The sequence below is a fragment of the Oncorhynchus keta genome, chromosome 16 (genome assembly GCF_023373465.1).
Source record: "Oncorhynchus keta strain PuntledgeMale-10-30-2019 chromosome 16, Oket_V2, whole genome shotgun sequence".
Lineage (NCBI taxonomy): Eukaryota > Metazoa > Chordata > Actinopteri > Salmoniformes > Salmonidae > Oncorhynchus > Oncorhynchus keta.
Window position 1 is genome coordinate 10,421,614 of NC_068436.1, and position 15,940 is coordinate 10,437,553.

The window sequence follows — 15,940 nt, forward strand, 5'->3', positions numbered from 1 at the left end:
GTGTAAACAGACAAGATCAAGACAAGATCAGGACGCATGTTAGCGGCAGGTATAAACAGGGCTTACATGACCAGTAGGGTCAGTTATCCAAGATGGCGAGACAAGATACAAACAGTTCAAACCCTATGGTCAAATAGTTGTCCGTGGTAGGAATAAGGGCTGGACGAAGGAATGTCTGTCTCACCTGAAAGACTGGACCTGCAGGGGGACCTTCTGGCTCTGCTCTCTCAGCCGACACACGTCTTTGGAGGCCCTCCTCATCAGCTTCTCAGCCCGCTGCTCCTGACGCTGTTGCTCCTTAGACTGCTCCGCCTGGGACGGAGGGAGACAGAGAAAGTGTTCATTGAATGAGAGAGACTGATAGATTGGAGAGAGAATTTCATAAAAGTGAGAACAAGAAAGCATTTTACTTCAGTTGCTCTGAAATGCAGGATACAGTGTTTTCCGACTGATGTGGATTCTGCAAACTAATGGTTTCATTCTTTATGCCAAATCTTACTATTCAAGTTGCGACCTGGGCAACGTTTTATTTATTTTAAAAGGGTCACTTCAGGTGAAAGCGAACAGCACCAGATTATACAGCCATTAAGTATCTTCAGTGCCTAATCAAGCTTGAGAGAACCTGGGGCCAGAGACCTGGCATTGACCGCCGTTAGCTGCTATTAGTGAGAGTGGCTGATGGCATCATGGCATGGTAGAGTGCCTGGAGGGGCATAAGGGGGTAGAGGGTATCCTTACACAAACCACCAGATCCTGAGTGCCATTCAAACCATTCCAAAACATGGTGATGTCGAATGGCCTTGGCCTAGTCCTTCTATCACAGCTGGACATTAGCAGTGTTTATGCATGTGCACACTGTATCTATCATATGTCTATCCAGCCACGTGCCTGTCTCTCGGCCTGCTCCAGCAGCCTGTGAAACCGGTGGTCGTGCAGCACGGACTCGGGCAGCTCCGTCTCTCCCCGGGCCTTCAAGGCCTCCAGGTGGGCCCTCAGGTCCCTCAGGGCCTGGAGCTCGTCGTTCAGACGGCTCTGACGCGTTCGCGAAGCCTGGAGGGCCAGCTCCAAGTCCAGGGAGGTCCGGGTGTTTGTCTCCCCGGCTCCGCCACGCCTCCGCACCACCACCGGCTGGCACAGGGTCTGAGGGAGGAGAGAGAATGAAAGAGCAATGCCTAAATAGTTAGTTCCTTATACTACAGATAGTTTTTTGTTTTTTTATAATATGTTTATTATTTTCCAATAAAAAAAAGAAGACAAAGATACATTGACATTCAGTGTATGGTACTGTTGACTGAAATGGCATATTTAGAGGACATAACAAAACTTAACTCATATATCCCAGAAAATGTAAATGCTGTTAAGAAGACAGCATATAGAAATTACAATCAGTCTAGCTAAACCCAAAATAAACATGGAGTGGAGTACAGCGCAGGGTAGCAGCAGATCATCAGCCCAGTTATGAAGCGGGACCAGACCATTTTATCCAGTATCGGCTGACATATTTTGAAAAACATTGGACTTCTATTGGAGGTATTGTATGGAATATATTGCACATTGTTGAAGAACATTCTCAACATTGCCCTTCAGATTATGATGAGTTTCATGGTATTTATTACAAAGATCTGTGCTCTTTTGCCTGATGAAAATGGCCCCCTTTATTGGCCAAATCACCCCCATGAAGTTAACTGAAACCGAGTGCAAGATAAAGAGAGGACACATGTTAAACTCACCCTCTTAACCCGTAGGCTGCGTCTCTCCGAGGTGTTCCGGACAAACGGGCACTTTTTGGATAATGTGGAGCTGTCGCTATCGCTCCGGTTCAACTGTAAGAAGAAGGAGAGATGGAGAGAGTGGGAAGAGAGAGGGAAGAGTAGAGAACAGAAACATCCACTGTTGTTAGTCTGGGAAAGCTCTGTGGTAGTTTGGTCTTTGGTCTGGGATTGGGGTGTGTGAGGGTGTGTGTGTTTCTGTATCTAAAAAATGACACCTCTACCCATTGGTTCCAACTGGGGTTCCAACTGGGGTTTTAACTAGGTTCCAACTGGGTTCCAACTGGGGTTTCAACTGGGGTTCTAAGAACTGTTTCCCTCTCTGTGTGCTGTAGATCCTGTCAGAGCAAAATTCATGCAGTACTTACACATTTCAGTGTGTGTGTGTGCATGTACAGTGAGCACCATAATTCATTGGGCAGTGACCATTTTTTTGTTATTTTGGTTCTGTTCTCTAGCACTTTGAGTTTGAAAGGATACAATGACAATGAGGGTGAAGTGCAGACCGTCAGCTTTAATTTGAGGGTATTTTCATACATATCGAATTAACCGTTTAGAAATTATAGGAGCTTTTGTACATAGTCCCTCCCCATTTTCGGGCATCAAAAAACATTGGACAGTTTAACACAAGGTAGAATAAAGTAATCATTGTTAATATTTGGTCGCATATCCTTTGCATGCTGGGTATCTTCCCTGGTGATGCTCTGCCAGGCCTGTACTGCAGCCATCTTCAGTTCCTGCTTGTTTCGGGGACTTATTGCCTTCGGTCTCCTCTTCAGCATGTAAAATGGCAGCCATACAGGCCCAAGCCATAACCCCCCCCCCACCATGTTTCACATATGAGGTGGTATGCTTTGGATCATGGGAATGTCTTTTTTTTCTCCTCCACACGTTCCTCTTTCCATCACTCTGGTACATGTTAATCTTTGTCTCATCTGTCCACAATACTTTTTTCCCCAGAACTCTTGGGGCTCTTTTAGGTGCTTTTTAGCAAACTATAATCCCGCCTTTCTGTTCTTCAGGCTTATCAGTGGTTTGCATCTTGTAGTGTATCCTCTATAGTCCTGCTGGTGTAGTCTTCTACGTATGGTAGACTTTGACACATCTAAACCTGCATCCAGGAGACTGTTTTTGATCTTTTGGGCTGTTGTCAGGGGGGGGAGGGGGGTTCTTCACCATAGAGAGTATTCTCCGGTCATCCACTACAGTGGTCTTCCTCAGTCTACCGGGTCTTTTGACATAATTGAGTTCACCTGTTGTTTTTTTCTTGTTAATGATGAACTAAACTGTTGACTCGGGCATACCCAGGGTTTTTGCAATGTTCCTGATTGATTGATTTTCATTTCTGAGCCTTATGACGGCCAGCTTCATTTGCATCGACACTGCTGTCTTCCTCATGTTGTCACACCCCAACAACAACCTCCAAAGGCAACAGCAAAGTCTAGAATCAATACTATTCATTAACAGCTCTCCTGCATTCACTAACGACACAAATGAATACACCTGCCTAACGACACACTTCTGTGAAGCCAATTCAACAAATACTTGTAGTACCTTAAAATGGGGAGACCATGTACAAAAGGTGCTGTCACTTCTAAATGGTTCATCCGATATGTATGAAAATACCCTCAAATTAAAGCTGACAGTCTGCACTTCACCCTCATTGTCATTGTATCCTTTCAAACTCAAAGTGCTAGAGAACAGAACCAAAATAACAAAAAAAAGAGTCACTGTCCAATGAATTATGGTGCTCACTGTATGTATACAACTCACTCACCCTGCAGATGTACTGGTTGCGCTCCCCAGGGGAGAAGGTTTGAGACCTCATGATCATACTGTTCCGTACGAAGCCTCTCTGAGCGCTGCGTGGTCCTGGTCCCAGGCTGGGTCTGTCTTTAGGCCTCACCGCCACACCACACATCTCTGTGTTCGTCTCCGCATCCACCTGGAGAAGGTTAGAGTATATTACAGCTACAGAGATGTGGGTTCACCAAATAAAAGTGGACTTTTTGAAGTGTGCGTGTGTCTAGATCTAACGGCTCTGGGTTCCACATTAAACACACCTCTTTGAGGCTAGATTTCTTCATTCAGCTGGATGTGTGTGTGTGTGTCAGAGCACACGTGGCTTACCAGCGTTGGTCCTTTATTTGCCTGAGGGCGTCTCTCTTTACATCTCCTCTCTTCCTCTTCCTTCTCCTCCTCTTCCTCTCTGGCTGGCTCTTCTCGACACTTCTCCTCCCTCTCCTCCCCTCCGTACGCCTGCCCAGAGCCAGCAAACCTCTTCTCTGCATTGACAGAATCCTTCCTCTCCTCCTCCCCCTCTTCTTCCTCCTCCAGTCCGAGGACCAGTTTAGGGCTGTCCTCTCCCAGCATGCTCAGCCTGTCATGAGAGGAGAGGTCAGGGGTCAGCCATATTGTTACATGCAATACAACCTGCCTGGCTGGTATATTTGAGTCAAATGTTGATGTAGCCATGTTGTACGTCTTGAAAGTAAGACGGACATGTGTTTTTACGAGAGGAAAATGTCCCCCTAAGGTGTTTTTAAAAAAGTATTTTAAATGTTTAATTGAATATTAAAACATACAATCTACCTGCAGTGAAGCCACTCAACATTTACATTCCATTCAGTCATCTAACCGTCTCCCATCCAGAGTGACCCACAGGAGCAACCAGGACCAAGCGCCCTGCCCAAGGTCACGTCGACAGACCTTCCACCAAGTCAAAAGGTGTTTGCAATGGTTATAAAGTGTCATCAGTGAGGGAGCTGTCAGGACCATTGGGCTCTGTCCATCCCCAGGTGGCTCCACCTGTGGTGTGTGTGTGTGTGTGTGTGTGTGTGTGTGTGTGTGTGTGTGTGTGTGTGTGTGTGTGTGTGTGTGTGTGTGTGTGTGTGTGTGTGTGTGTGTGTGTGTGTGTGTGTGTGTGTGTGTGTGTGTGTGTGTGTGTGTGTGTGTGTGTATTGAAAGTAATGGTGTTTGTAATGGTAGTAAAGAGTAGGTTGTGAGGGACAGTGGGTCAGTACCATTGGTGTCCGTCCATGTCCAGCTGGCTCGCTCTCTCCTTCTCCTCCAAGGCCAGCTCCTGTTCCACAGCCTCCAACTCGCTGGAGGTCCTCTGCAGCAGGGCCGACACCGCATCCTGACAATATACACACAACACAATATTGGAACGAGGCGCCACTTCAGCCTGGGGTTCGATCCCAGCCTGGGGTTCGGCCGGCTGTCTCACAGGAGCCCCATAGGGAGGCGCACAATTTGCCTCAGCGGCCTGGCGGGGTTTGGCCCGGGGGGCTTTCCTTGGCTCATCGCACTCTAGCGACTCCTTGTAGCATGCCAGGCGCCTGCAAGCTGACTTCAGTCGTCAGTTGAACGGTGTTTCCTCCAACACACTGGTGCGGCTGGCTTCCGGGTTAAGCGAACAGTGTGTTGAGAAGCAGCGCGGCCTGGAAGGTCCTGTTTCGGAGGACACATAACACGGCCTTCGCCTCTCCCGAGCCCGTTGGGGAGATGCAGCAATGAGACCAGATCGTAACTACCAATTGGATATCATGAAATTAGGGAGAAAAAGGGGGTCAAAATACAACAACCACTTTCCATTTGATTTTCGTGTGCTGCCATCTGAGGCCGATACAGCTTGGCGATTGAGGCCTCCACTAGTCATTTCCCCTTCAGTAGAATAGAATGCATATTCTGTATAATATAACCTGCATGCAGCAGTGAATTTGAACTGATCTCCAATCAGAGTGAAGTGGGCATATCCAGAAACATGTAGACTGAGGCAGGCAGTGTCAAGTGGTCTGAAGTGGTGGAGGGGGACTCACCATGTCCACGGGCCCTGCAGGGTGCTGCTCTGGCCCAGGGCAGGGTCTCTCCTGGCTGGCCTCTTCTATCTCTCTGGTCCTCTCACTGGTCAACAGGTTGTACCACACACGGGTCATATCCCCACTCACTGGAAGCTCTCCCAGACTCACATGGGCTCCAGCCTAGCGAGAGAGAGAGGGTCAGGAGAAAGATAATGACAGAAAGTGACAGAGTGTGCACGAGAAAGTGTCTGTCAGTTCGTCTGCCCATCTTTGGTCACATTCTTGACCCTGTCCCAGTCGTAATGGGTGACGTTGTTATAAGCAAGCAATATGTTGTTGTGTGGTAAATCTACAGTGGAGGTGTAGTGTCAGCTCGGTATTTAGTTAACTGAGTGTTGGTAGGTGCTCAAAGCCTGTTGGTAAGTGTGTTTGTGCTGTATGTTGTGTACGTACCAGACAGTCCTCGGTGCGTCCGGGACCCACGGTGCAGGCGTCCACGCGGAGCGTCTTGTGCCGGAGGACGGCGTGCGGCGCGGCCGCCCTGAACACCTCGTTGAACGTCACGCTGTCGGGCAGCGCCACGGGCACCACGCGGGTCCTGAACAGACTGCTGATGTCACTGGAAGATGGGAGGAGCGCCACCCGGATGTATCTTTTGGGGGGGGGGTGGGGGAGCAGGAGGGAGAGAGAAAAGAGAGTTATACAAAAAAACTTTCAAATGAAAACGAGACATTTTCACAAGCAACTTTGAGTTCTAGAAGAAGACATTTCAATGTTGTTGAGGTCATGTCGTCCAGTAACAACATAATATTCTTAAACTCGGAGAGTTAATGTGGAGACAGAGGCAGTAGGTTGGAAAAGTGAACGTGGCCTGGGGACTGTTGGGATAAAGGCTGGTTACCTCTGGTGTGTTGTGTTATTGAGATGTGTGCTCTTCCCTTTCTGCCTGCTGTTCTGTAGCTTCCGGCCAGAGCGCCTCGAGCATCTTTGAGGATTTCTCTCTCTGCTCCAGTTAACATTGACTCAAACACTTCCCGGGAAAAAAACCCTCTCTGCTCTCTGCAAGACTCCTTTCCTCTCACCCGCAAACGAACCCCCACGCAGCAGACTCATCTGCATATGCATATTTCACAAACTACAAAGGAGACCAAATTTTCACTCAAATGAGTTGAATGAGAATACGATGAAGGAAGTTTGGTTGAAGAAAAAAATAATAATAATAAATAACAGAGTTAAAACGCCTAGATACCACCTGCTAAGTTGTATCATATTTTGGGGGGAGATATTCCAGCTGAATGTTGTGTGAGGGATTCAAAGGCGTTTCCCCGCTGTTCGATTGGACACGAATGCCTTTTCAAGCCTGGGAACATGAGAGGGTGGATTAACTTCATTTTTCATTTTTGTCGGCCATAAAAGAAACAGGAAAAGGGGCTGCTGGCGGGAGAGAAAGCCGCGAGGGGTCTCGATAAATAATAACATGACAGAGCCCACTCATCCCTGCAGAGAGTAGACAAGACACACCTGTGTGATGTAAGGGCAAGTGTGTGTGTGTCTCTCCAGCTTTATTAGTCGTGTGTACGGGATACACATGGTATACACCAGCGCTATTCAGCTCTTACCCTACGAGGTCCGAAACCTGCTGGTTTTCTGTTCTACCAGATAATTAATTGCATCCACCTGGTGTCCCAGGTCTAAATCAGTCCCTGATTAGAGGGGAACAATGAAAAATGCAGTGGAACTGTCTTCAAGGTCCAATGAAATGCTAACTTGCAGGTTCCTTCTGGACAATGCAACAACAATAAGAAATAATATAAGATAAGAATAGGAACATAAGGTCAAAGGCTCAGTAGAATATAATAGACATTTTTGCATCAGTATAATACGGGAAGGCACAATTTATTGTCCGATATTTACACGTGTTTTGGGGAAGGGGGGGGGGGGTCAGTCTGGTTGCTTCAGTCTAGTTTTAGACCCCATCATAGCACTGAGACTGCACTTGTGTAGGTGGTAAATGACCTTTTAATGGCATCAGACCGAGGCTCTGCATCTGTCCTTGTGCTCCTAGACCTTAGTGCTGCTTTTGATACCATCGATCACCACATTCTTTTGGAGAGATTGGAAACCCAAATTGGTCTACATGGACAAGTTCTGGCCTGGTTTAGATCTTATCTGTCGGAAAGATATCAGTTTGTCTCTGTGAATGGTTTGTCCTCTGACAAATCAACTGTAAATTTCGGTGTTACTCAAGATTCCGTTTTAGGACCACTATTGTTTTCACTATATATTTTACCTCTTGGGGATGTCATTCGAAAACATAATGTTAACTTTCATTGCTGTGCCGATGACACACAGCTGTACATTTCAATGAAACATAGTGAAGCCCCAAAATTGCCCTCGCTAGAAGCATGTGTTTCAGACATAAGGAAGTGGATGGCTGCAAACTTTCTACTTTTAAACTCGGACTCGGAGATGCTTGTTCTAGGTCCCAAGAAACAAAGAGATCTTCTGTTGAATCTGACAATTAATCTTGATGGTTGTACAGTCGTCTCAAATAAAACTGTGAAGAACCTCTGCGTTACTCTGGACCCTGATCTCTCTTTTGACGAACATATCAAGACTGTTTCAAGGACAGCTTTTTTCCATCTACGTAACATTGCAAAAATCAGAAACTTTCTGTACAAAAATTATGCAGAAAAATGTATCCATGCTTTTGTCACTTCTAGGTTAGACCACTGCAATGCTCTACTTTCCAGCTACCCAGATAAAGCACTAAATAAACTTCAGTTAGTGCTAAACATGGCTGCTAAAAACCCCAAATTTGATCATATTACTCCAGTGCCAGCCTCTCTACACTGGCTTCCTGATAAGGCAAGGGCTGATTTCAAGGTTTTACTGCTAACCTACAAAGCATTACATGGGCTTGCTCCTACCTATCTCTCTGATTTGGTCCTGCCGTACATACCTACACGTACGCTACGGTCACAAGACGCAGGCCTCCTAATTGTCCCTAGAATTTCTAAGCAAACAGCTGGAGGTAGGGCTTTCTCCTATAGAGCTCCATTTTTATGGAATGGTCTGCCTACCCATGTGTGAGATGCAAACTCGGTCTCAACCTTTAAGTCTTTACTGAAGACTCATCTCTTCAGTGGGTCATATGATTGAGTGTAGTCTGGCCCAGGGGTGTGAAGGTGAACGGAAAGGCTCTGGAGCAACGAACCGCCCTTGCTGTCTCTGCCTGGCCAGTTCCCCTCTTTCCACTGGGATTCTCTGTCTCTAACCCTATTACAGGGGCTGAGTCACTGGCTTACTGGGGCTCTTTCATACCGTTCCTAGGAGGGGTGCGTCACTTGAATGGGTTGAGTCACTGACGTGATCTTCCTGTCTGGGTTGGCGCCCCCCCCTTGGGTTGTGCTGTGGCGGAGGTCTTTGTACTTCTCCTGTCCTATTCGGAGTCCTCTGTGAATTTAAGTGTGCGCTCTCTAATTCTCTCTTTCTTTCTCTCTCTCGGAGGACCTGAGCCCTAGGACCATGCCTCAGGACTACCTGACATGATGACTCCTTGCTGTCCCCAGTCCACCTGGCCGTGCTGTTGCTCCAGTTTCTGTTCTGCCTTATTATTATTCGACCATGCTGGTCATTTATGAACATTTGAACACCGTGGCCATGTTCTGTTATAATCTCCACCCGGCACAGCCAGAAGAGGACTGGCCACCCCACATAGGCTGGTTCCTCTCTAGGTTTCTTCCTAGGTTTTGGCCTTTCTAGGGAGTTTTTCCTAGCCACTGTGCTTCTACACCTGCATTGTTTGCTGTCTGGGGTTTTAGGCTGGGTTTCTGTACAGCACTTTGAGATATCCGCTGATGTACGAAGGGCTATATAAATACATTTTATTTGATTTTGGGGGGCAAGTGTTTAAATTGTGCGGTATTTAGCAATCATAATAGGAGTCTGGTAGCAGCAGTGGTGATGTGTGTGTGGATGTGTGTGTCTGTAGATGTGTGTATGGGTGTGAATGTGTGTCAAGGTGCAAAGAATCAGAGCAGGTGGTCAGTCCAGTTCAAGTGTTCAGCAGTATGATGGTTTGTAGATAGAAACTGTCTCTGAGCCTGTTGGTATCAGACCTCATGCTCCGATACCGTCTGCCCGACGGTGAGTGAACAGCTTGTGGCCGGGTTGTGTGGGGTCCTTGATGATGCTGCGGGCCATCCTCAGGCACCGTTTCCAGAAGATGTCCTAGATGGGTGAAAGCACGGTCCCAGTTTCCAGGGCCATCTGCACCACCCGTACCAGGCCGTGATGCAACCGGTCAGGACGCTCTCGACAGTGGTAGTATTTGGGTGCACCGTGTGTGTGTGTGTGTGTGTGTGTGTGTGTGTGTGTGTAAGAGAGAGAGTTTGTGTTTCACAGAGAGGTGTGTGTGAGAAAGAGAGCTGTGTGTGTTTCACAGAGAGATGTGTGTGTGTGAGAGAGTTTGTGTTTCACAGAAGTGTGTGTGTGTGTGTGTGTGTGTGTGTGTGTGTGTGTGTGTGTGTGTGTGTGAGAGAGAGAGTTTGTGTTTCACAGAGGTGAGTGTGTGAGTGAGAGAGTTTGTGTTTCACAGAGGTGTGTGTGTGTGTGTGTGTGTGTGTGTGTTGTGTGTGTGTGTGTGTGTGTGTGTGTGTGTGTGTGTGAGAGAGCGTTTGTGTTTGTGGAGGTGTGTGAGTGTGTGTTGTGTGTGTGTGTGTGTGGTGTGTGTGTGTGTGTGTGTGTGTGTGTGAGAGAGAGCGTTTGTGATTCTCAGAGAGGTGTGTGTGTGTGTGATAGAGAGCGTTTGTGTGTCACAGAGAGGTGTGTGTGTGTGTGTGTGATGATAGAGCGTTTTTGTGTTTCACAGAGAGGTGTGTGTGTGTGTGTGTGTGTGTGTGTGTGTGTGTGTGTGTGTGTGTGTGTGTGTGTGTGTGTGTGTGTGTGTGTGTGTGTGTGTGTGTGTGTTTCTCAGTGTGTGTGTTTGTGTGTTGTGTGTGTGTGTGTGTGTGTGTGTGTGTGTGTGTGTGTGTGTGTGTGTGTGAGAGAGAGCGTTTGTGTTTCTCGTGTGTGTGTGTGTGTGTGAGAGCGTTTGTGTTTCTCGGAGGTGTGTGTGTGTGTGTGTGTGTGTGTGTGTGTGTGTGTGTGAGAGTGTGTTGTGTTTCTCGGAGGTGTGTGTGTGTGTGTGTGTGTGTGTGTGATAGAGAGCGTTTGTGTGTCACAGAGAGGTGTGTGTGTGTGTGTGTGATAGAGAGCGTTTGTGTTTCACAGAGAGGTGTGTGTGTGTGTGTGTGTGTGTGTGTGTGTGTGTGTGTGTGTGTGTGTGTGATAGAGAGTGTTTGTGTTTCACAGAGAGGTGTGTGTGTGTGTGTGTGTGTGTGTGTGTGTGTGTGTGTGTGTGTGTGTGTGTGTGTGTGTGTGTGTGTGTGTGTGTGTGTGATAGAGAGCGTTTGTGTTTCACAGAGAGGTGTGTGTGTGTGTGTGTGTGTGTGTGTGTGTGTGATAGAGAGTGTTTGTGTTTCACAGAGAGGTGTGTGTGTGTGTGTGTGTGTGTGTGTGTGTGTGTGTGTGTGTGTGTGTGTGTGTGTGTGTGTGTGTGTGTGTGTGTGTGTGTGTGTGTGTGTGTGATAGAGAGCGTTTGTGTTTCACAGAGAGGTGTGTGTGTGTGTGTGTGTGTGTGTGTGTGTGTGTGTGTGTGTGATAGAGAGCGTTTGTGTTTCACAGAGAGGTGTGTGTGTGTGTGTGTGTGTGTGTGTGTGTGTGTGTGTGTGTGTGTGTGTGTGTGTGTGTGTGATAGAGAGCGTTTGTGTTTCACAGAGAGGTGTGTGTGTGTGTGAGTGATAGAGAGCGTTTGTGTTTCACAGAGAGGTGTGTGTGTGATAGAGAGCGTTTGTGTTTCACAGAGAGGTGTGTGTGAGAGAGAGTTTGTGTTTCACAGAGAGGTGTGTGTGAGAAAGAGTTTGTGTTTCACAGAGAGGTGTGTGTGAGAAAGAGTTTGTGTTTCACAGAGAGGTGTGTGTGAGAAAGAGTTTGTGTTTCACAGAGAGGTGTGTGTGAGGCTGTCCCTCCTATCCTCATCTCAGTCAGTCTCATACTTCTCTGAGAGCGAGAGAGACAGAGTGTGTGTGTGTGTGTTTGTGAGAGGACATCACACCAGTTATGTTGTGTTGTCTCTCTTGTCGTGATGTGTGTTTTGTCCTGTATTTTTATGTTATTTATTTATTATCTCAGGCCCCCGTCCCCGCAGGAGGCCTTTTGCCTTTTGGTAGGCCGTCATTGTAATTAAGAATTTATTCTTAACTGACTTACCTAGTTAAATAAAGTTGAAATGAAATAAATAAAGCCAGCTCAGTATTGAGCTCTCTAGATTCAACATTGACACACGTACCCAGAGCAGCTCTAACGCCTCCAGGTGCCAAGTCAACTCAACACTGACAGGCTGAGCACAGCGGCACTCTCAAAGTCCACGTGGTCTGTAACACGCTGCGATGCTGTCTGTGTCAATGCAACACTGACAGGCTGAGCACAGCGGCACTCTCAAAGTCCACGTGGTCTGTAACACGCTGTGATGCTGTCTGTGTCAATGCAACACTGACAGGCTGAGCACAGCGGCACTCTCAAAGTCCACGTGGTCTGTAACACGCTGCGATGCTGTCTGTGTCAATGCAACACTGACAGAGTCTAGTTAGTTCACACACATGTACGAATGAATGAAAGGAAAGATGGAATGAATGAGTGACTGGACGAATGAATGGATGAATGGGTGAATACTCACACTCTGGTAGTGGAGGGGACTGACAGGGCAGCAGGGTTTTGCAGCTGCATGATCACCATGACAAAACTGGAGTTGGCAGCATCATATCTGTAAACAACAACACTATCTTTAATTTGTCCGACAGCAGGGTAGGATGGAGTTATAGACATTGCGTAGCTTAATGTGTGTGTGTGTGTTTGTATTCTTACTTCAGGCCTATCTGGACCTGGGCAGACTCAGGAAGGACAGGCTCGTCCTCCAGATACACCACCGGTTCATCAGACTCCATTGACCTACTGACATACACAGCAGGTTTTTCATTATTACCAATCAAAAAGAACGTCTGGAATATAAAACAGAGAACGGAGGTGGGGAGCAGAGGAGAGGAGGGAGCAGAGGAGAGGAGGGAGCAGAGGAGAGAGACAGGAGGGAGCAGAGGAGAGGAGGGAGCAGAGGAGAGGAGGGAGCAGAGGAGAGGAGGGAGCAGAGGAGAGAGACAGGAGGGAGCAGAGGAGAGGAGGGAGACAAGAGAGACTAGAGGGAGCAGAGGAGAGAGACAGGAGGGAGCAGAGGAGAGAGACAGGAGGGAGCAGAGGAGAGAGACAAGAGGGAGCAGAGGAGAGAGACTGGAGGGAGCAGAGGAGAGAGACAGGAGGGAGACAGAAGGGAGCAGAGGAGAGAGACAGGAGGGAGCAGAGGAGAGGAGGGAGACAGGAGGGAGCAGAGGAGAGAGACAAGAGGGAGCAGAGGAGAGAGACAGGAGGGAGCAGAGGAGAGAGACAGGAGGGAGCAGAGGAGAGGAGGGAGACAAGAGAGACCAGAGGGAGCAGAGGAGAGAGACAGGAGGGAGCAGAGGAGAGAGACAGGAGGGAGCAGAGGAGAGAGACAGGAGGGAGCAGAGGAGAGAGACAAGAGGGAGCAGAGGAGAGGAGGGAGACAAGAGAGACCAGAGGGAGCAGAGGAGAGAGACAGGAGGGAGCAGAGGAGAGATACAAGAGGGAGCAGAGTAGAGAGACAAGAGGGAGCAGAGGAGAGGAGGGAGACAAGAGAGACCAGAGGGAGCAGAGGAGAGAGACAGGAGGGAGCAGAGGAGAGAGACAGGAGAGAGCAGAGGAGAGAGACAGGAGAGAGCAGAGGAGAGAGACAAGAGGGAGCAGAGGAGAGGAAGGACACAGGAAGTACACAGGAGAGACAGGAGGGAGCAGAGGAGAGAAACAGGACAGAGCAGAGGAGAGAGACAGGAGAGAGCAGAGGAGAGAGACAGGAGGGAGCAGAGGAGAGAGACAGGAGGGAGCAGAGGAGAGAGACAGGAGAGAGCAGAGGAGAGAGACAGGAGAGAGCAGAGGAGAGAGACAAGAGGGAGCAGAGGAGAGAGACAGGAGGGAGCAGAGGAGAGAGACAGGAGAGAGCAGAGGAGAGAGACAGGAGGGAGCAGAGGAGAGAGACAGGAGGGAGCAGAGGAGAGAGACAGGAGGGAGCAGAGGAGAGAGACAAGAGGGAGCAGAGGAGAGGAGGGAGACAAGAGAGAGACCGGAGGGAGCAGAGGAGAGAGACAGGAGGGAGCAGAGGAGAGAGACAGGAGGGAGCAGAGGAGAGAGACAAGAGGGAGCAGAGGAGAGGAGGGAGACAAGAGAGAGACCGGAGGGAGCAGAGGAGAGAGACAGGAGGGAGCGGAGGAGAGAGACAAGAGGGAGCAGAGGAGAGAGACAGGAGGGAGCAGAGGAGAGAGACAGGAGGGAGCAGAGGAGAGAGACAGGAGAGAGCAGAGGAGAGAGACAGGAGAGAGCAGAGGAGAGAGACAAGAGGGAGCAGAGGAGAGAGACAGGAGGGAGCAGAGGAGAGAGACAGGAGAGAGCAGAGGAGAAAGACAGGAGGGAGCAGAGGAGAGAGACAGGAGGGAGCAGAGGAGAGGAGGGAGACAAGAGAGAGACCGGAGGGAGCAGAGGAGAGAGACAGGAGGGAGCAGAGGAGAGAGACAAGAGGGAGCAGAGGAGAGGAGGGAGACAAGAGAGACCAGAGGGAGCAGAGGAGAGAGACAGGAGGGAGCAGAGGAGAGAGACAAGAGGGAGCAGAGGAGAGAGACAGGAGGGAGCAGAGGAGAGAGACAGGAGAGAGCAGAGGAGAGAGACAGGAGGGAGCAGAGGAGAGAGACAGGAGGGAGCAGAGGAGAGAGACAGGAGGGAGCAGAGGAGAGAGACAGGAGCGAGCAGAGGAGAGAGACAGGAGGGAGCAGAGGAGAGGAGGGAGACAGGAGAGAGACAGGAGGGAGCAGAGGAGAGAGACAGGAGGGAGCAGAGGAGAGGAGGGAGACAAGAGAGAGACCGGAGGGAGCAGAGGAGAGAGACAGGAGGGAGCAGAGGAGAGAGACAGGAGGGAGCAGAGGAGAGAGACAGGAGGGAGCAGAGGAGAGAGACAGGAGGGAGCAGAGGAGAGAGACAGGAGGGAGCAGAGGAGAGAGACAGGAGAGAGACAGGAGGGAGCAGAGGAGAGAGACAGGAGGGAGACAGGAGAGAGACAGGAGGGAGCAGAGGAGAGAGACAGGAGGGAGCAGAGGAGAGAGACAAGAGGGAGCAGAGGAGAGGAGGGAGACAAGAGAGACCAGAGGGAGCAGAGGAGAGAGACAGGAGGGAGCAGAAGAGAGAGACAAGAGGGAGCAGAGGAGAGAGACAGGAGGGAGCAGAGGAGAGAGACAAGAGGGAGCAGAGGAGAGGAGGGAGACCAGAGAGACCAGAGGGAGCAGAGGAGCGAGACAGGAGGGAGCAGAGGAGAGAGACAAGAGGGAGCAGAGGAGAGAGACAGGAGAGAGCAGAGGAGAGGAGGGAGACAAGAGAGACCAGAGGGAGCAGAGGAGAGAGACAGGAGGGAGCAGAGGAGAGAGACAGGAGGGAGCAGAGGAGAGAGACAGGAGGGAGCAGAGGAGAGAGACAGGAGGGAGCAGAGGAGAGAGACAAGAGGGAGCAGAGGAGGGAGACAAGAGGGAGCAGAGGAGGGAGACAAGAGGGAGCAGAGGAGAGGAAGGACACAGGAGAGACAGGAGGGAGTAGAGGAGAGGAAGGACACAGGAAGGACACAGGAGAGACAGGAGGGAGCAGAGGAGAGGAGGGAGACAGGAGAGAGCAGATGAGAGAGACAAGAGGGAGCAGAGGAGAGAGACAAGAGGGAGCAGAGGAGAGGAAGGACACAGGAAGGACACAGGAGAGACAGGAGGGAGCAGAGGAGAGGAGGGAGACAGGAGAGAGCAGAGAAGAGAGACAGGAGGGAGCAGAGGAGAGGAGAGAGGCAGGAGAGAGACAGGAGAGAGCAGAGAAGAGAGACAGGAGGGAGCAGAGGAGAGAGACAGGAGAGAGCAGAGGAGAGAGACAAGAGGGAGCAGAGGAGGGAGACAAGAGGGAGCAGAGGAGAGGAAGGACACAGGAGAGACAGGAGGGAGTAGAGGAGAGGAAGGACACAGGAAGGACACAGGAGAGACAGGAGGGAGCAGAGGAGAGGAGGGAGACAGGAGAGAGACAGGAGGGAGCAGATGAGAGAGACAAGAGGGAGCAGAGGAGAGAGACAAGAGGGAGCAGAGGAGAGGAAGGACACAGGAAGGACACAGGAGAGACAGGAGGGAG

At 49.7% G+C, this 15,940-nt stretch overlaps 1 protein-coding gene and 1 long non-coding RNA gene across 5 annotated transcripts in view; one reads left to right on the plus strand and one right to left on the minus strand.

Moving 5' to 3' along the window:
* The window catches only part of LOC118395555 (protein WWC2-like), a 59,725-nt gene that overhangs the window by 2,164 nt on the left and 41,621 nt on the right, over window positions 1-15,940 (minus strand). The window contains exons 14-23 of the mRNA XM_052464674.1: window positions 12,539-12,622; window positions 12,351-12,437; window positions 6,026-6,224; window positions 5,591-5,752; window positions 4,793-4,908; window positions 3,900-4,149; window positions 3,547-3,714; window positions 1,731-1,823; window positions 889-1,140; window positions 185-312 (exon numbers count right to left, since the gene is read on the minus strand). Coding sequence (XP_052320634.1) covers window positions 185-312; window positions 889-1,140; window positions 1,731-1,823; window positions 3,547-3,714; window positions 3,900-4,149; window positions 4,793-4,908; window positions 5,591-5,752; window positions 6,026-6,224; window positions 12,351-12,437; window positions 12,539-12,622 — 1,539 coding nt within the window. The remainder of the gene's footprint in view (window positions 1-184; window positions 313-888; window positions 1,141-1,730; window positions 1,824-3,546; window positions 3,715-3,899; window positions 4,150-4,792; window positions 4,909-5,590; window positions 5,753-6,025; window positions 6,225-12,350; window positions 12,438-12,538; window positions 12,623-15,940) is intronic.
* On the plus strand, window positions 10,295-11,888 carry LOC127907939 (uncharacterized). 4 transcript variants are annotated; one of them, XR_008065619.1, is made up of 3 exons: window positions 10,295-10,405; window positions 10,804-10,860; window positions 11,444-11,888. It is a non-coding gene; the product is annotated as an uncharacterized LOC127907939 (long non-coding RNA). The 4 variants fall into 4 exon arrangements; XR_008065618.1 differs by lacking the exons at window positions 10,295-10,405; window positions 10,804-10,860 and adding an exon at window positions 11,089-11,240 and having other exon boundaries at window positions 11,444-11,482; window positions 11,518-11,888; XR_008065617.1 differs by lacking the exons at window positions 10,295-10,405; window positions 10,804-10,860 and adding an exon at window positions 11,260-11,313 and having other exon boundaries at window positions 11,444-11,482; window positions 11,518-11,888.